The sequence below is a fragment of the Rhinoderma darwinii genome, chromosome 4 (assembly GCF_050947455.1).
Source record: "Rhinoderma darwinii isolate aRhiDar2 chromosome 4, aRhiDar2.hap1, whole genome shotgun sequence".
Taxonomy (NCBI): Eukaryota; Metazoa; Chordata; class Amphibia; order Anura; family Rhinodermatidae; genus Rhinoderma; species Rhinoderma darwinii.
In genome coordinates this window covers 345,517,740-345,539,221 of record NC_134690.1, presented here as the reverse complement: position 1 = coordinate 345,539,221, position 21,482 = coordinate 345,517,740, and the positions used below count along the sequence as shown (strand labels likewise).

At 39.8% G+C, this 21,482-nt stretch overlaps 1 protein-coding gene across 1 annotated transcript in view; it reads left to right on the top strand.

Annotated features, from left to right (window-relative positions):
- The first annotated feature begins 3,411 nt into the window (after nt 1–3,411).
- LOC142761280 (uncharacterized) overlaps nt 3,412–21,482 on the top strand; it is a 30,665-nt gene continuing 12,594 nt past the window's right edge. Inside the window, exons 1-3 of the mRNA XM_075864465.1 lie at nt 3,412–3,585; nt 13,120–17,676; nt 18,089–18,185. Of these exons, the coding sequence (XP_075720580.1) occupies nt 3,442–3,585; nt 13,120–17,676; nt 18,089–18,185 (4,798 nt within the window). The 5' untranslated portion in view covers nt 3,412–3,441. The remainder of the gene's footprint in view (nt 3,586–13,119; nt 17,677–18,088; nt 18,186–21,482) is intronic.

Sequence of the window (21,482 nt, the reverse complement as noted above, 5' to 3'; positions counted from 1 at the left end):
TGGGGAGTTCCGTGGGGAGTCAGAGACTCCTAGCATCATAAATTACCATGATGCCAGGAGTCCCTTGGAAACCCGTTCGACACACAGACCGTTTTTCATGGACCGAACTCGGTCGTGTGTAGGGGTGTGAGTGTTTGTGCATTCACTTGGCAAATTCCATTCAATGTGGATACATGTATACATTTTATAGTTAGAAGATAGTTCTAATGGGGGGGAGAATAATAAATCTATGTAAATATATTAATGGAACATACCAAAAATATGGTCAAACCTGTTCGATGAAAAATTTCTTCAAAAGACAAGGGGGCGTCTGGGGAAAAAAAGGTTCAGTCTCCAGAAACAACAAACATTCTTTACTGCAACTGGTTTTAGCAGAAACAGTCGAGGGATTCAAGAAAGTTAGATGTTTTCTTAGCACTTGCATAATGTTTTAAAAATTGCATAATGTTTTATTTTTTATTTTACAATGATTAAAGGGGTTGTTTCGATTTAGACAAAAATATTTTAAAAAATTTCCACGCATGTCCATGGGCTGGGTTTGGTATTGCAGCTCAGTCCTATTCAAGTGAATTGGGGTAAACTGCAATACCAGACACAACCTATGGACAAGTTTGGCGCTATTTCAATAAAAGAGAAGACCCTTTTTTCTAATACTAGTAATTGGAAAAACCTCAAAATGAGCTTCTAAGAAGTTTTTCAGCTGGTCAAAGAGATAACTTTTTAACAGCTACTACCAATTTCCATGGGATTTACTGAAAGTTTAATGACTAGTTGGACTGGCTGATGGTCAGTTGGATCTCAGCCAGTTTGATCATTTTATTTTCCAGAAGCTTTAAGCTGCCAATGCCCTATTAGTTTAACTCCCGCCGCAGCCCTTTTCAGATTTTTATTTTAGTTTTTTCCTCCCCACCTTCCAAAAGCCATAACGTCTTTATTTTTCCGTCGATATATAAAACTGAGGGCTTGATTTTTGCAGGACGAGTTTTAGTTTTTGGTAGCATCATTTATTTTGCCATATAATGTACTAGGAAACGGGAAAAAAAAGTATTTGTGAGGTAGAAAATGAAAAAAACTGTGATTCCTCCATGTTTTTTTTGCCCGCCGTTTTTACGGAATTCACTGTGCAATTAAAACAACATGTTAACTTTATTCTGTGGGTCAATACGATTACGGCGATACTAAATATGTATAGTTTTTTCTATATTTTACTACTTTTACAAGTAAAAACCTAAGTGTAAAAAAGAAAATTTATTTTGGGTCGCCAAATTCCGAGAGCCAGAACTTTTTTCTTTTTCTATCGATTAAGTGGTATGAGGGCTTATTTTTTGCGGGATAAGCTGTAGTCTTTAATAATACCATTTTGGTGTACATGCGACGGTTTGATCACTTTTTATTTCATTTTATGTGGGTGATTAGGTGACGAAAAAATAGAGATTCTTTTTACGGCGTTCACCGTGCGGGTTAAATAATGATATATTGTAATAGTTCAGACTTTTACGGGCGCGGCGATACCAATTATGTTTATTTTTTTATTTTTTTACTATGCTCTAGGGGGAAAATGGGAAAAGTTATTTTTTTTTAACTTTTAATAAAAAATAATTTTTTACACAAAAAAAAACGTTATTTAACTCATTTTTACTTTTTTTTATTAGTCCCCCCAGGGGACTTCAATCAGCAATCATTAGATCGCTTGCACGATATACTGCAATACTAATGTATTGCAGTATATCGTGATTCTGACAGGTAACTATTAAGCCCTGCCGGAGGCAGGGCTTAGTAGGTGCACAAAGATGGCGGACCTTGGGGCCTTCATTAGGCCCCCAGGCAGCCATAGCAACCATTGCCTCCCCCGTGATTGCGTTGCGGGGGGCGCGATGAGCTGTTAGAGGGGGTCGCCCCCCTCTTTCTAATGACTCAAATGTTGCGGTCGCTATTGACCACAGCATTTAACGAGTTAAACAAGTGTGATCTCGCTTGAGCGCGATGCCGCTCATTACTCTGAAGTGTCGGCTGTAACAAACAGCTGACACCCGCATCGTATGGAGCGGATTCACTCGGTGAGCCCGTTCCATACTTCCCCTACCCGACTTTGGCGTATGGATACGTCAAATGTCGGGAAGGGGTTAATGTCTGCAAATACCGACGATAATCTAATGTGTATGAAGTCATCCTGATTTTATTTTGTTCTGCCTCAAAATAAACCATTACCAGAAATAATTAGTACAGATTTTTATTCACTGGCCGTAAACAATCAATATTCATATTGAATGACAGCAAGTGGAGATCTTAAAAACTGAGGAATTGCTATAACTTTTTACTATACAAAACCAAAATACCCCTTTTTACTATTCAAAGGTGGTAAGGGAGGGGGCCCCGCCCCTTTCAAAGGTCCTTGCTCAAATATATGCATTATTGCTGTCCTTTGGCCAACGACCTTTTGATAAAGCCTTTACTCGGTGGAAGGGGGATATCCCTGATCTGGAAGAGGAGGAGTGGAGGGAGGTAGAACTGTCATTTTTTGCTTCGGTTACTAGTGCAAGAGATTTTCTGATACAATCTCGGTTTCTGCATCGGATTTACTATACACCAGTTAGACTCCAGAGGATTGGGATGCTGTCTTCGGATAGCTATTTTAGATGCCAGTCGGAAGTAGATACATATATACACTGTGTATGGCTGTGTCCCAAGATTGCCCCCTTTTGGCCGGAGGTAGTAGAATTTCTTCATAACCACTTCGAATTTCCGAGGCTCCTTGCCCCTCAAATGTGTCTTTTGTGTATCATAAATGATGTCGTACAGAATTACTATGAAAAAATGTTTTTTCGTTTTGTTCTATTCTGTGCTAGAAAAATTGTGATTATGGCGTGGAAGGCCATGGAGGGCCCTAGCTTGGCTCACTGGAAGCAAATGGTGAATAAATATGTACCCATGTATCGTAAATTATATTTAAACAGAAATTGTCCTCATAAATTTGATAAGATCTGGTCCAGATGGTTGGAGACATCCGAATCTGCGCTTTAAAGGTGGGAAAAAATTCTGGGGCATGAGATGAATGTGGTGTGAATGTTGTTTTCTTGTGAGGGCACACTTAACTATTTCTAATTCATTGGGGAGGTATGTACTACATGTGCTACATCTCTTGTGAAAATATTCTTGTATTATAGTGCCTACCAGATGCCGTTTCATTTGTCTTTTTTCTATTGTTTTATTTACTGTACTTGTTTGTACTGTAACAAATTGTAAAAGTTTTTGAAAAAAGGTGGTAAGGGACACTTTCACAATGAGGCTGTAATGTCTTGAAGCATTGTAGTCTAAATATTTCAGTAATTAAATAAATAGTTGCACATTTTAAGTGCTTGGATGTTTGTACTATGTCATGAACTGGATGTTTATCTGCTTAGGCTGGGAGTAGAGTACGATGATGGAACTTTGAGGCAAGAAATGGAACAAGCAGCAAAATCTCTTCTTGTAACTGGAAAAAGCATTCTATTGTCAGTACAGAAACTAAGTATTCAACCTGTTATTCGGAAGCACCAAGAGGAATTGGTTATTGGCGCACAAAACATATTGATGGGAACTCTAAAGGTATAACAATTACATTACATTAATAATGAGAATGTTAATGGGGTTGTCCACACACGGACAACTGATGACCCATCCACAGGATAGGTCATCAGTATATGATCAGTGGGCGTCCGACACCCGAACACCGCACTGATCAGCTGCCCTGGCTGCCTCCAGGTGTTATGCATAGCGGCCATGCCGTAGAACTGCAGGTCGGACGCTTTTCTGTGATCGGAGGCATCTGCCCGGAGGCAGCCATAACAGCTGATCGGTACAGAGTTCGGGTATCAGACACCCACCGGTAAAAATATTCCGATGACCTATATTGTGGATCAGTTGTCTGTGCATGGACAACCCCTTTAAATCTAGTCTGAGTTTATACTTCTACTGATTAACTGAAGAACATGTAAAATATTTGAAGACGTTTAAGAATTTATATACAGTAGTGTCCAAAAAAATAGCAGTTCAACATCATTAACCTGATAAATCAATGTTTTTGGTAGAAGTGATATTTCTACATAGCAATTAATCTACATGTAAATGTAGTAGAGCAGTTGAAAAAAAACAGAGCCATCAATTGGGACATGCATGCCGCTCATTCGGAGTAATAGAATTATTAATTATAGGGGCTTGTTCAGAATAATAGCAACGAGGAGTTAAATTGGTGAAGTCATTTATTCTGTGGAATAACAGGTGTCAATTTTGGTCCTTATTTAAGGTAGGAGGGTGGCAAATGTTGCACATGTTTGTTATAGTGCATTTCCTTCTGAAATATTGGGGAAAATGGGTCGTTGCAGACATTGTTCTGATGTAAAACCTACTTTGATTATAAAGTTAATCGGAGAGGGAGAAACATATAGGGAAGTGCAGCAAATTATAGGCTGCTCAGCTAAAATAGTCTCAAAAGGCCTTGAAGTGGCAACCAAAACCTGAAAGACGTGGAAGGGAGCGGGAAACTACTGTTTGTATGGATTGAAAAATAGCCAAAATGGAAAAGGCTCAGCCAATGATCACCTCCGGAAAGCTCAAAGAAGTTCTGAAGTTACCAGTGAGTACTGCTACAATCAGAAGACGATTAAGTGAAGCCAAGTTACCAGCAAGAACTCCCCGCAAAGTCCCATTGTTGAAAAAAAGACATGTCCTGAATAGGTTAAAATTTGCCAAGGAACACATTGACTGGCCCAAGGAGAAATGGCGCAACATTTTGTGGACTGATGAAAGCAAAATTGTTCTTTTTGGTTCTGGTAGCCGCAGACAAAATGTCAGACGACCCCCAAGCACTGAATTCAAACTACAGTACACTGTGAAGACCGTAAAGCATGGTGCTGCAAAAATCATGATATGGGGATGTTTCTCATACCATGGTTTTGGGCCTATTTATCGCATACAGGGGATCATGGATCAGTTTGAATATATCAAAATACTTGTGGATGTTGCCCTATGCGGAAGAAGAAATTCCCTTGAAATAGGTCTTTCAACACGACAATGACCCAAAATGCACTAGTAAGTGAACAACCTCTTAGTTACAAACAAACAGGATTGAGGTAATGGAGTGGCCAGCCCAATCCCCTGCCGTCAACCCCATAGAGAACTTGTGGGGTGACATCAAAAATGTGTTTTATGAGGCAAAACCCAAAAATGCAGAAGAACTGTGGAATGTCGTCCAATCTTCCTGGACTGGAAAACCTGTTCAGAGGGGCCAAAAGTTGGTCGACTCCATAGAACAGAGATGTCAAGCAGTTCTCAGGAACAATGGTTATGCCACTAAATATTAGCTCAGTAAAGTGAAATCTGAAAATTTTTTCAGTTTATACATTACATTTTTTAATTTTTAAAGAAAAATACTGGCACTGCTATTTTTTTGAACAGCCCAATATTCCTTTTTCTTTACTTTCTGTAAAGGATTAACACAAACTGGATCAACTTTATTATTGTTTTGAATTAGAATTGAATGTGTAATATTTCCAGTGCATTTTGCACTTTATTTGGTTTTTTAAACACACTGCTATTTTTTTGAACACTACTGTATGTAGCTATTTTTGTTTTTACAATTGGAAAGTCATGTTGAATGAAGCCTTATATGGATCATATAAATATTACTTTACATCACACAGCAGTTAACTTCTATATGCTTAAAAGGGTGCATCCAGGATTAGAAAAACATGGCTGCTTTCTTCCTGAAACAGCACCACACCTGTCCTTGGTTTGTGCATGGTGTTGCAACTCAGCTCCCTTAACCCCTTCGTGCTCAGTGACGTACTATTCCGTCATGGTAACCATAGCGTTCGCGCTCCATGACGGAATAGTACGTCACTGGAGGAACGGCCATTTCGACTGTCTTCCCGACACATACAGGAGCTGTGACAGTTGTTGTCTCGTAAAGCAGTTGCCGCAGCTCCTATAGCAGGGACCGATTGCTGTGTCCCGGCTGATTAACCCCTTAAAAGCCACGTTCAATAGCGATCGCGGCTTCTTAGGGGTTAAAACACCATCAACGGCCCGCTACATGATAGCGGGCAGCGATGGTTGCTATGGCAACCGGACACCTAACAATGGCGTCCAGCCATGCCATCTACAGAAGCCTAGAGGGTACTGACAAAGTCAGGACCCACTATGCTTGTTGTCAGTGAGTAGCTGACAGCTCTAATACACTGCACTACGCATGTAGTGCAGTGTATTAGAATAGCGATCAGGGCCTCCTGTCATCAAGTCCTAGTGGGACAAAGTAATAAAATATAAAAAAAGTAAAAAAAGTTGTATAAAAATAAGAAAATAAAAGTTTTAAAAGTAAAAATCCCCCTTTTTCCCTTATCAGTCCTTTATTATTAATAAAAATAAATAAATAAACAAATAAAATATACATAATTAGTATCGCCACGTCCGTAACGGCCTGAACTACAAAATTATTTCATTATTTATCCCGCGCGGTGAACGCCATAAAAGAAAATAATAATAAACCATACCAGAATCACAATTGTTTGGTCACTTCACCTCCCAAAAAATGGAATGAAATGAAACAGATCAAAAAGTAGCATGTACCTAAAAACTGATCGAAACTACAGTTCGTTACGCAAAAAACAAGTGCTCGCACGGCTTTCTTGATGGAAAAATAAAAACGTTATGGCTCTTAGAATATGGTAACACGAAAAGTAAATTATTTTTTACTAAAAGTATTTCATTGTACAAACGCCATAAAATATAAAAAAAACTATAAACATCTGGTATCGACATAATCGTATCGCCCCGCAGAATAAAGTGAATGTCATTTATAGCGCACGGTGAACGCTGTAAAAAAAATTAGAATGAAAAACAATAGTAGAATTGCTGTTTTTTAGCCACCACGCTTCTTAAAAATAGAATAAAAACGGATCAAAAAGTTGCATGCACCCCATGAAAACTACAATGAATTCCTCAAGGGGTCTAGTTTCCAAAATAGGGTCACTTTTGGGGGGTTTCCACTGTTTTGGCACCCCAAGACCTCTTCAAACCGGACATGGTGCCTAATAAAAAGGAGGCTTCAAAATCCTCTAGGTTCCCCTCTGCTTCTGAGGCCGGTGCTTCAGTCCATTACCGCACTATGGCCACATGTGGGATATTTCTCAAAACGGAAGAATCTGGGTAATAAGTATTAAGTTGCGTTTCTCTGATAAAACCTTCTGTTTTACGGAAAAAAAATTGAATAAAAAGGATTTTCTGACCAAAAAAATAAATATGTACATTTCACCACTACTTTGCTTTAAATTCCTGTGAAACACCTAAAGGGTTAATAAACGTTCTAAATGCTGTTGTGAATACTTTGAGGGGTCTAGTTTCTAAAATGGGGTGTTTGGTAGGGGTTTCTAATATATAGGCCCCTCAAAGCAACTTCAGAACTGAACTGGAACCGAAAAAAAAATCAAATGAGGCAATACTTTGCTTGTTACATTATGTTGATAATGAGCACTGCCCACCCTGAGATGACCCCAGTTTTGATAACCACTTATAACGGAGACCGCTATTAGACCATATCAGTGCCCGGTTTTCCCGAACATACACCCCCTAGAAGTGTATTTCTATTGATGAGTCCTTGGTACATTTTAAAGGGAGGCTTCAATTCCACCAGTACCTGCCGAGTAAGGGGGCAAGGTATGGCGTGAAGATGTATAAGCTGTGCGAGAGTGCATCAGGGTATACGTACAAATTTAGGATATATGAAGGGAAGGACACCAGAATTCAGCCCCCAGAATGCCCAGAATTACTGGGATTTAATGCAAAAATTGTGTGGGATTTGTTGCACCCACTGCTGGACCAGGGTTACCAACTCTACCTGGATAATTTTTATACCAGCGTCCCACTCTTCAAGTGCCTCGCTTCCAGAAGTACTGCGGCATGCGGTACTGCTAGAAGAAATCTGAGAGGCCTCCCTAAGACACTGCTTGGGCAAACACTCAGAAGGGGTGAGAGCAGGGCACAATCTAGCAGCAATATATTGTGTGTCAAGTACAAGGTCAATGGAGATGTCCTTGTATTGACAACAATACATGGCCACACCAGTACCAATGTACCTGTACGAGGTACCAGTACAGAGACCCCCAAACCAGACTGCATCCTGGAATACAATAGGTACATGGGAGGGGTGCACTTGTCAGATCAAGTCCTGAAGCCCTACAGTGCCATGCGGTGTGGTATAAGAAGCTGGCCGTGCACATCATACAGATGGCATTGTACAATGTGTACGTGCTATGTCGATGTGCAGGCCAGATGGGAACTTTCCTGGAATTTCAAGAGATGGTTATCAAGAACCTAATCTTTAGGGACCAAGAAGGGGGCACCCTGTACTTCTGGAAGCGAGGCCACACACATCGTACCAGGGCAACACTTTCCAGGAGAAGTTCCCCAAACTGGCAAGAAGGAAAAAAGTCAAAAGAGGTGCAACGTCTGCTATAAGAGGGGGATAAGGAAGGACACAATATATCAATGTGACACGTGTCCTGAAAAATCAGGGCTCTGTAGGAAAGAGTGTTTTAAAATGTATCATACATCCCTTGATTTTTAATCTACCCCAGTTTTACTTACTATGATGCACTCCGCACAGCTTATCCCCCTCATCTTTCCCTTCTGAGCCCTGCTGTGTGCCCAGGCAGCTGTTAACAGCCACATTGAGGGTATTGCCATACCCGGGAGAACCCACATTACAGTTTATGAGGTATATGTCTCTGGTCAAAATGCTCACTACACCTCTAGATGAATGCCTTAAGGGGTGTAGTTTTTAAAACGGGGTTACTTCTCGGGGGCTTCAACTGTACTGGTACCTCAGGGGCTTCTGCGTACATGACTTCGCAACAGAAAATCCCCAGTAAGCCAAATGGTGGTCCCTTCCTTCTGAGCCCTCCCATGGGCCCAAATGGCAGTTTATCAACACAAATAGGGTATTGCCATAATCAGGACAAATTAGGCAACAAAATTGGGTATTTTATTCCTTGTGAAAATAAGAAATTTTGATACAAAACTACATCTTATTGGAAGAAAATACATTTTAATTCCCATCCCAATTCAAATAAATTATGTGAAAGAATTGTGGGGTCTAAATGGTCACAACACCCATAAATTAATTCCTTGAGGGGTGTAGTTTCCAAAATGGGGTCACTTCTGGTGGGTTTCTATTGCTTTGATACCTCTGGGGTTCTGCAAATGCGACATGGCACCCGAAAACCAATCCAGCAAAATCTGCACTCCAAAGAACACACAGCGCTCCTTCCCTTCTGAGGCCTCCCATGGGCCCAAACGGCAGTTTATCGCCACAAAAGGGGTATTGCCGCACTCAGGAGAAATTCGGCAACAAAATGGGGTGTTTTCCCTGTGAAAATAAGAAATTTTTATGAAAAATGACATCTTATTGGAAAAAAGTTCATTTTTTTAATTTCACAGCCCAATTCAAATACGTGCTGTGTAAAACCTGTGGAGTCAAAATGGTAACAACAACCATAAATGAATTCCTTGAGGGGTGAAGTTTCCAAAATGGTGTCACTTTTGGGGTATTTCTATGTCTTGGCACCTCAACACCTCTTCAAACCTGGCATGCTGCCTAAAATATATTCTAATAAAATAGAGGCCCAAAATGTACTAGGTACTTCTTTGCTTCTGGGGCTTGTGTTTTAGTCCACGAGCGCACTAGAGCCACATGTGGAACATTTCTAAAAACGGCAGAATCTGGGCAATACATATTTAGTAGTGTTTCTCTGGTAAAAGCCTCTGTATTGCAGAAAAAAATTGAATAAAATTGAAATTCAGCAAGAAAAATAAAAATTTGCAAATTTCACCTCCACTTTGCTTTAATTCCTGTGAAATGCCTAAAGGGTTAAAAACACTTTCTAAGTGCTGTCTTGAATACTTTGATGGGTCTAGTTTTTAAAATGGGGTGTTTTATGGGGGTTTCTAATACATAGGCCCCTCAAAGCCACTTCAGAACTGAACAGGTACCTTAAAAAAAAGGCTTTTGAAATTTTCTTAAAAATATGAGAAATTGCTGTTTATGTTCTAAGCCTTGTAACATCCAAGAAAAATAAAAGAATGTTCAAAAAATTATGTCAATCCAAAGTAGACATATGGGAAATGTGAACTAGTAACTATTTTGGGTGGTATAACCATCTGTTTTACAAGCAGATGCATTTAAATTCAGAAAAATGCTATTTTTTCTAAATTTTGCAATTTTTCACAAATAAAAACTGAATATATCAACCAAATTTTACCACTAACATAAAGCCCAATGTCTCATGAGAAAACAATCTCAGAATCGCTTGGATAGGTTTAAGCATTCCGAAGTTATTACCACATAAATTTAAATTTGTCAGATTTGAAAAATGGGCTCTGAGACTTAAGGCCAAAATTAGGCTGCGTCCTTAAGGGGTTAAAGAGAATGGGGCTGAGCTACAATACGACACACAACCTGTGGACAGGCATGGTGCTGTTTTGTGGATAAATCATACATGTTTTTCTAGTCTTGGACAGCCTCTTTTAGGCACATGAAGACACAACTTAAAGGCTATGCCCACCCTTGGGACCATTGTTTTTTTTATTGTTCTAATAAAGCTAAAATGAAAAAACTTGGCAAAAAGTCTTGATTAATAATGTCTTATCTTTGTATCTACAGCTCCACCTAATGTAAGTGGGGGAAAAGTAGGTGACCGATCGAATTGAATGTGACTGCAAGATCAAACTATTTGTAGTCTGCTAGCATGGAGACACAGATCAGAGGAGCTGTAGACAGAAATAAAAGATACATTTGCCTAATTTCAGATGCCTCGGAATAATAAAAAAAACTGGTTGCGGAGATTAGCATAGCCTTTAATGTAGACAAAAACCTTTTTTTTCCATACTTATTGTTTGCCCCATGCATCATCTAATTTAAGGGGGCTCAAACTGCGGCCCCCAGCCATCTCCGGCACCCCCAAGAGGGGAAGAAATGAGGTGGAGAGGTGGCTGCAAGTTAATTACATATAAAGAGAGCATTAAAAGGGTTTCCGGATCTTTAAAACTTGTGTGCAAATGATTTAACTGAAGTAAGATTAGTGACATACTAATGTACCGTACTCTCTGTGGCTGAAATGTCTCTGTAAACCAGTCTCACATACAGCCACATGACCATGCTCCTCCTGCTTGTGTGACATTCTGTACACCGAACATGTGGTTATCTCCCCTCTCTCCCTACCACTAGTACAGGAATTTACTTATCACAAGCCGCTTGTTAATAGAGGGGCAGACAGCTTTAAAGAGAATCAATGTCTTTGAGAGAAGGGGAATCATGGGTTCTATAGTCCTTTACATGTTAATCCCACCAACAGCAAGTCCTAGCAGCCTCAAAACAGGGGAGCTGTACAGAGCTGGGCAACAGGAGCGTTACCAGTGAGTGGCGGGCCCCATGTCGTGCAGCCGACCAGATCAGCCCCTTGTCACGGTGGGTGTGTGGACCCCCTTTGGCCATACCACCGCAGCAGGATAGCAGCTGGCCAATAGGATACCAAGTCAATGTCTATAGTTTGAATAAGGGTACCTGTGGAAATTCAGACAGTAGTGATGGTTAGGCTCGGATTGGACCTTGGCAACAGGCAGACACCAGGCGTGGTGTAACACAGCAGTCGAAGTATACGGCACAACACGACTCCAACTCTCTGTGGCACAGAAACAAGGTAGCACGGGATACAGGTAGCAGGTACGGGAACACTGGGAACTGGAAAACTCTAAGGGACCATTTGCAAAGACTAACACAGGTAAACACAACAACGCTCAGGCAATAAAGGAAGCGGCAGGGTCCTTCTTATAGTCTGGGGTGGTCATGGGCTAATTTGACATACTTTTCAGGTGCTACGGGACACAGCAGAGTGAAGCGGAAGTGAGCGCTGGCGCCTCCTGAGGAGGAGATGCGGGCCAGCGCTCACAGATCTATGGCTGCGGCCGTTGGGAGGTGAGTAATCCCGACGGTCTGTGACCATGGGCGTTACACCCCCCCTGTCAGATCAGGCATATAAAAAAATGAAAAATCCTTCTGTCTTCTCTTGTCTGCAGGGGGCCTGCCCCGGATCCCCTCAGGCTGCCACATCATGCCAGTCGGTGCCACCATGCATCCAAGGTCCTGATACCGGGTACCGTCAGGATGATGTATGCGGCGCGGCACAGAATGCCTGGAACGGCTGCCTGAGAGAATCCGGGGTGAGCCCCCTTCCTCTGAGGGCCCGTTTGCACCCTTTGCAACTGCGATCGTTATGCCACTGCTGGGCAAGATAATGATAATGAAAAATAACTACTTCTGAACATTTGAGAAATTATCTGGTAAGCATTCAGACACATATAGGTATTTTTCTGGGTTTTTCGTAAGCTCGGAAACCCCTCTAATATTATCTTTGTCTAACAGATGCTGGGTGACAACCACTAATGGCAGCCATAACACTGGCTATAGGAGTTATCACTTGACTTCCCACAGACCTATTGTTGTGCCATTCAACTGATTAGCAATAAAAATATTTATGCCATTCAGAGTCTAAGGAGCAAGGGTGACCAGGGCACCAGATATTAATTTGCTCTTTAAATCGGATCTGTCAGATATTTATGCTTCCCTGTCTGAGGGCAGCATAAAGTAGTGACGTACATGCTGATACTTAGTCAGTAATGTGCCGTAGTTCGGGAGAATTTACACTTTATGGTTGCGGTGCACGATCGGCGATACAGGGCCTGAGTGCAATGATATTCATGCTCCCCCCGCCCTCTAGCCACAAAATGTATAAATTAGCATTTTGAGGGCTCGGGATGGTGAATATATTAATATTATTGGACTCAACTCCGCATCGCCGGACGCTGCAAATATTAGGTGTAATTTATACCAAACAACGGCATATTAACATATAAGTGACAGACCGTTGAAATCACCATTTTAACTGCCCTCAGACAGGGCAGCATAAATATCTGACAGATCTGCTTTAAAAGTAACATAGAAGACTTATGGCTACTATCGTACAGTTTATCCTAGGGGGTGCCCTGTAGATGTGTTCAGTAGTGATCCATAATTCTGTTTTCTTTTAATAGATGCTTCAGCTAGAAGATGATGCTGGAGTAAGAAAGATTCTTCAAGCTGCAGATTGGCTTCTTGAGTGTTTGACATATTTACAAAAAGCGGAAAGCACCTCACAACTGCAATCAAATTTCTGGGAATTTTCTGAAGCTCTACTTTTGTTGAACAGTCTGACTGAGAATAGAATTTTTGATCTTAAGGATTCTCTGCATCAGAAACATTTGTCACAAAAACTACAAATCCTCCGAAAATGTGTCCCGATGTTATATACTGCAACTCAAAGCAGTATTAAACATCCATATAATGATCAAATAATTGATTCTAAGTTGTACATATTTGACCAAACTTCAAAAACAGTACAGGATCTCAAACAGTTGCTAAATACTGACCCAGATAGGCATGATGGAAAGAAGCAAGGCTCATTTGCTCGAAAATTATATAATTTACTTCACATTTTAACTGATCCAAAGCCAACTGAGCTTCACAACAGTGACTTTGACTTTCTTGTCGGAGCAATGATTTTCTACTGCATGTATGTAGCTGATTGTTCAAGGCCAAATATAAAACTACAACTGGTAAAACACTGCCAAAAACTTCTGGAACAAAGGAATCGGCTTTGTGACCACTTGAAGAAGTTACAGGAAAGTCCATGTGGAAATCATTTTGACCTAGAAAAACTGTGTGCACCTATGAGAATTCAGCTTAATCATATCAACGAAAACTTGATTTCTTCTATATTTTATCAGATTTTAGATGCTTTTAATGTCAAAGATCCATTGAAAAGGTTGTTAAGTTCTGCTCTTAAAATGAATAAGAAAGCAAGTTTCCAGTCAGAACACCTTTTTGCTTCAAAGGCCCTCCAACCACTTCTCCAAGCCTTCCAAAATCATACAGATCAGTTGTTGACCATATCTAGCCTTGTCCTAGCCCAATGCTCTCAAGAACAAATCATGGACGAAATACAGAACTCTGTTGATTACTTATGCAGAGTGAGGGATGAAGTGGTTGTCCTTGTTCTCGATACCAATAAGGCCTACTATGAATGTAAGATGTTTGAGAAGGCACAGTCCATTTATCAAAAATGGATTCAGGCTACAGAAAGCTTAATAATGAGTCTTGATGGTATTTTAACTGTATACCAGTTCTTGGAATTGTCCATCAGGGAGGTTGAGGAGAACAAGTACCGCTGTGTTAAACTCCTAAGAAGTCAGGAACCAGACATTTTTCAGCATCATGCTGCGGACTTATGTGACCTGGCAGAACGTGTAGCTCAGGTTGTTACTAGACATGTTGATCAGAGCAAGAGTCCCATATTCAGGAATGGCTTGCGAGTTTTAGTAAGACAGTTGGAAACCTCAGTGCTTGAAACCAGAGCAGCTATGATAAAATGCGTTGAGAAGATATCCTGTTTTTCATCTCAAAATAATTTCTTGGAAAAAGTGAATTATTTGTTTGAGTCTATACATAACGTTCAAGATGGGGTTACTGGAAGCAAACATCCAGATCTACTTAGTCCTTTAAGAAATGAAGGTGGTCCAGTCAGTCATAAAGTTATGACAATTGATTTAAATGAATCTGAGGAGTCAAAAGGGGACAATGGGAAAAACCATAGGGAGCAGCATAAAACATGTTTATCGTATGAAGGATACTTGAGCAAACCTGTTATTTTACCTAACACAGGAAAAATGCTAAGAAATAGTGCAAATGCTGAAAGCTTAATACCAGTAGCAGATTTTCAACCACTTATATGTGATCTTTTAGTTTCTATAAGAAAGCAGAACACTAAAGAGATCTATGCCTGCAGCTCTCTTCTACATGACATCTGTAGCATTTACTTGGAGGTGGCAAATGACACATTACTCCACGAAAATATTATTGAAAAAGGTGAACCTATGTATAAAAACACTGAAGCCCTAATATTAAGTCTTGTCCAGTTTAATAACAAAGAGAATAGTGAACCAGCCTTGGGAATGGGCCCCCTTATTAAAACGGCCACTTTACTGTCGCATAACGTTGAAGAGATGAAAGCCTACCTTATATCCTTAGTAAATTGTTGGTATAATTTTTCTTACCACTTGTTTTGCCATTCGAAAAATACTGTATGTGCCACCACCAACGTTGATCTATTTAACAGATTAATGCAGTGTTTTGCAAGGATTGTACAATCGATAAGGGAGCATTTACTTGATAACAATGATGATGAACTGGAATTTAGAGAATTGTCTGGAAAGCAAGAATACTTGGTGAAAATTCATGTAAAATTGTCCAAGTGCCAGGCCACTGCTAATCGGTTACTCACAGAAGCTCTTTGTTGTGAAATGCAGTCCAAGAATCATAAACTAGAATATGTTTGCATTCTCTGGGCAGTATCTGCACAACAATTATCTAGATCATTAGATGAGTTCATAGGTATTAATAATTTATTATTCACTGGACCAAATAATTGGACACAACTCAACATTTCGGAAAGTAAAATTCTAGCTCTATGTGAAGCCTCATTGTGGCTACAAGAAGCTGCAGTTCTCTCAATTCATAATTTTAGTGATGAAAATGAGCAGAAAAGAGTTATGTTGCTCAAAGAAGAGATTGGATCTCTGACCGAGGTACTGCTGAAGTTACGAGAAGATCTCAACACACCTTCTCCACCTGACATGTCCTTTAATATAGACTATATTCTATTGCAAATGGAACTAATATCAAAGACAAAACTACTTATGAATCATATAAAAAAGTTGCATAGAGGAAATCAGACATTGATACAGAGGATACATTCTGACATTTCCTCGTGTAGCTCCAGTGATAGATCTCTTGCTATCAGGTCTTGTGAAAATAATGCTAAATCACTAGTTGACATAGTCACTTTGGTGAAAGAGACACTTAAATGCTCTCTTTGTGTCAAAAACAAAGAAGAAATACTGCTTTCAGTAGATCATCTGTATTCTCTTACTAATGATATTGCAGCAAGGTCAAGACTATTTATGGAGAATCTGCATGAGTTGGATCTTTTTATACTTGAAGCCTTGTTTTTGAACTGGTCAGCTAAAGCTGACCAGTTCATTTTGCTTCTGCACTCTGATACACAGTTGGATGTGTCTCTCTTAAAGTTTATCACACAGTGCCTAAGATCTGGGGAAAGGACAGAGACAACAATGACCGATGCTGCTGTTCATGAAAATGTTACTTCAAAGGTGTCAAGTCAATTAAAAAATATTGATGTAACGGAACAAAGAGAATCCGAAGAGTATAAGCAAAAAAACTCCAATCCAATAGAACAAGATACGAATAACGGAGATAGCGGTGCGGCTGTTTACAAACAAATTGCATCTTGCAGTGATGAACAAAGTGAAATCAATAGTAGTGACAAAGTTAACTCAGAAAATGGTTTAATCAGCAGAGAACAAAATGCAGTGGATGGAACACAACAGAAGAAATTAAGTAATGGACAAACATCCACTGTCAGAAGATCAATAAAGGTAGTCCGCCCAAATCGAGGTAGACCAGCTAATAATGTTCACAATAAAAACTTTACTGAAAAACATTGTAAGACACTTGGTGGGACATTACAGAAGACAATCAGCACAGAATCAGAAGACTCTCCTCTTCAGGTTAATATAAAAAAGACAAACAGCGAAGAAAAAAGACTTTATATAGAGAGTGGAGTAGGAAAGTGTTTGGTCAATCAGGAATCGCCAATATTGTCATTAGATGTGACAGCAACCGGAGTGAAAAAGGACAAAACTAATCAGGAAACCAGAAATCTGAAAACACACACACTACTTACAGTTGTGAAGAATAGAGCAAGTCATCGAGAATTAATGCTACACAAAACACACAAGGTACTTACAGCAATACAGAAAGAAACGCCTAACCAGAAATCAATGAATGAGAAAAAATGTACAGAAAAATTGCAAGAAACAACCTATAAAGAGACAAAGGATCAGCAAACAAATATAGACAGAATGATACAGAATGATGGAACAAGTCAGGAACCAAAGAAAATAGATCCTTTACACATAGGAGTACAGAACAAAATAACCAATCACAAAACCTGCATTTTAGTAACAGGATCCATGGCAGGTCCGGGAGATCAGGTAGATGTAGAAAACCTTGTAACTAGTACAACCCCCAAGAAGGAACCAAACTTTTCAATACCTGAACAGCAAATAAATTATCCACAGGAATTAACCAATGAAAAAATACAACTGGATCACAAAGGAGGACAGACACATATAGTTAAACAGAGATCTACTAATGTCAAAGCGTATACAGCACCCACTAACCCACAGAAAGAAACCCTCAACAAGCAGAAGGTCACCCTGAACGATAAGGGGCAGCAGAAGACAGACAAAGAACATCCCAAACCTGAAACTAAGAATAAGCATCTTATATCCAATAAATCAGAAGAGAGCAGACATAATGACACACAACCAAAAACCAGACTGAAGAAGGAACATAAAACTTGTCCAATATCACAACCAGGTTTGAATATATTGAAGATGGACTACAAGATGCCATTAGCTGTGTCCAGGAAGAGTCTCAGCAGTACCACGGTTATTGTAGAACATGCAAAGGTAGGACCATAACCTAGCTTATTATAACAGTTTGATATCTTTCACTTCATGGAGCGTCCCGAAGATCAATGGCAGCTACACAGTTGAGTAGGACGGTTGTCCAGCCACAAGTTTTTTTTTCCATAATGTTCACCTATCTATACAGTTCCTATTGTCTATTATGATAAATATACAATAACCCATAATATATGTAATAGCTCCTATCAGCCAGTATTCAAATGCTTACAGTCTATGAGATAGTAGAGTAGTAGAGCTGAGGGGTTAATCCATTTCCTAAGCATCTTGACGTTAGAAGCATGTAGAAAGGAAGCTATTAGGTATTATCTCAGGCCTTTTTTCAATTTCATTTAGTCATGTTGGTGTGTATTCTTTCTGTTTATCTTTGTAACAAATGTTTTTTGCATACTTGCAGGTAAACTGCACATTACTGGAAGATGTACGAAATGTACACTGGCATTCTCATAAATTCGCTAAATGTCTTTTGGCTGAAGAAGTGGAGACATGGGAGGGTGAGACAAATACAGTTGTAAAAATCACAAGGGAAATGGCAGCCCAAATGTCTTACATGGTACAATATTTAGATAGAAAAGGACCCATAAAGGTATAATACTGTTGAGAGTGGATTTTGATTATGGATTGTTTTGCAGTGGGAATTGTACAGTATGCTTTATTTGTTTTTTGCATGTTTTAGGTACTCATATATATATATATATATATATATATATATATATATATATATATATATATATATATATATATATATATATATATACAGAGTACATTTACATATAACATACTTTGAAGCTGACACTCAGTTTTTTAGTTTAGCTAGATAAAGACCACTTTTGTAAGATGTCCCCACATTCTAGTGAAGAAAAAGAGAGTATTGTGAAAATATTTATTACACGGGTGCTCTTCATGTAATGGGTGCTATTCTGCAAATTGGTACACATTATTTTAATATTTGAGAAATGCCAGATGAAGACCTTAGTACAAGGTAGAAACGCGTTGCATACTTTAATTTCATCATATATGAATGTGTTTTTAAATAAACTCCCATTCTACAGACTTGAGTTTACCTGCATTGATATAGGCTATTTCGATTTTATAACGAACACAGGAGCTCCTCAATCTGAAGTATACATCTTTTTCTTTTCTTGAACAAAATATTTGAGAAAGCAAGAGCAAGGCTTTGTGCAGCGCTCTTCTTGCTGTAAAGAAATAAATGGGAACTGGACAGAAAACCGATGAACCTTTAAAAGTCAATATGATCCATCAGAATTTGTTGGGATCCGTTTGAAAACGTATGCATCAAAGCTGTCATGGCTCCGTTATGAATGGAACCTATGATGCAAATGTGAACAGTGCTAAAAGTAACTAAGAAAAGTAAAAAGTGTAAGGTGTTATGCAACAAGAAGGTCATCTGCTAAACAGAAGTGTGCCACGGTGGTATCTGGCAGGAGCGTAACTATAGGGGGTGCAGAGGTTGTCCCTATATGAGGAGACCAGTACTATAAATTACATGTCTTAATCTTTTACAGATTTTGCATTGGGGCCCAGGAGCTTCAAGTTACGCCTCTGGTATCTTGAGAATATTTAGGAAATTTTGTGAAGATCCAAGTTTGACAGCGCTTTGTAGGTTAAAGTTTAAAGGGGTTGTCCACGGCCGGACAACTATTGACCTATCCACCGGATAGATCATCAGTATATAATCGGTGGGGTCCGACACCCGTACCCTACACCGATAAACTGTTCAGGCTACCTCCGGGCGCCGGATGTTTTGAACGGTATGCAGTAGTTGGACCCGGAAGCACATGGCTCCGCTCATGGAATAGTGGCCAAGCTGCTGTGCCTATCTGACGTCACTCTCATTGTTTCAATGCCACTGCTGAGCTTTCTATAGCAGAGTGCGTGTCATGCGGCATCTTAAAGGGACAAACGCGTTTTAACTGGTATAGGGTCCACCTCTGGCTTAGCACCCTTGATTATTTAATCCTGTTTAGAACTGCCACACTGTAGGAGATTAGGAGTTTACTGCATATGGATTTATTATTGAGTTTAATGGGTGTTGTATGAATATGTATGCAGTAAGTTACTACTGGTTGCAGTCAGGCAGCATTTTATAATAAACCTCTGGCTGTGTAAAGGGCAGCAGGGGATTTAGATCTATGTATCCGAAAAATGAGCCTCATCCTCTAAAAGGATAGATTGTTGACTGCTGCTTCCCTCCAGAGGCAATATGAGGAATAGTGGTAGTTTAAATGCTAGCAGATTTCTGCCCTTAATGAGTGACAATCGACAATATAACAAGTCAATCGGCGCTCGTTAACAGACCTGCTTACACGGGGCGCTTCTTCTGTATGGCGACAAGCGATTGTTAATACGATCATTCGGTGTTATTTAGTTTGAATCATTGAGATGTGCTGCCAATAATGATGTTTTTTTAGGCTGCATAAATTATGTGATCAGCCGACAAACGAGCGCTCGTCGGCAGATCATTATTGGCCCGTGTAGGTAGGCCTTAACACTGTGCTGATATATGTAATAGATGTCAGCAGAATCTAAGTGACTAGAGTGGGCAGGTAGAGTTTGTGATCTCACTCATCAGCGTCTGCCCAACCGCTACATTCTGAAGTAGTGGGCTATGTGAGAATTTTTTCTTTTTAATACCCCAATTTTTACATTTTGTTTTTAAACGTGAGTTTGTATACCATAGTGAAAGAAGGGCAACTGTGCATTCAATGTAAAATAACACTTATTCTGTACTGTACACTTATGTGTTGCGTCCAATGCTTATAAGATGAGCAGCTGAATGTGGATGGGACTGTTACAATGTATTTGACAGAGAAAAATTCACATAGAACTCAACATATAAAGCATGTTTATCAGTGCTAATAGATGAGTTCAGTACAACATATATTTTATATCTATGTATCACATTGTAATATTTGCGTTTAATGCAAATTTCAAGGTCAAACATTTTTGGGGCTGGGGAGTGATTAAATTCTTAATTAGAATGAATGGACAAGAACCTTGCAAAGTATAGGTGAACATTTCTGCCTTTTATTAAACTTTATCTCAGGTATCTTAAAGGGGTAGTCCAGGCATAGAACGGTTTTTCATACTGATGACCTATCCACAGGCTAGGTCATCAGTATATGATGGGTGTGAGTCTCACAACCGGACCCCGCACTGATCAGATAATCCGGCTGCTTCCAGACACCGGATGTTATGCAGTGGTCGGTTTCCGGAAGCAGATGACTCCGTACACTGTATAACGGTCATGCTGGGTTACTGCAGCTCTGCTCCTATTCACTTGAATTGGAGCATAGCTGCAGTACTGCAGCACGGCCACTATAATCTGATCGGAGCCATCTGCTTCTGGCACAGACCACTGCATAACATCTGGTGCCTGGAGGCAGCAGGAACAGCTGATTGGTGTGGGGTCCGAGTGTCAGACTCCCACCCATCATATACTGTCTATCCTGTGGAAACGTCATCAGCAATGTTCCCTCTAAGTCTAGGCAGCTCCTGAGCGGAGCAGTTAGGGAGCAGGGCAAGTCTCCATCAATGGTGGCCGATCTGATGGCTAAAAGTAATACCCACAGTAAAAGCTAATATAGTGTACTCAATAAGAGAATAAGAAAACGTATTTTAAATTCCTTTTAATAACGTTTTTAAATACTATAATATTACAAGTACACCAGTAAAGTAGACAGTTATAAACACAAATTATAGGCATCGATGAAAGAATCCCTCTTACACCACTGTCCCTATAGATAGCGCCACACCGCCCCTGTAGATAG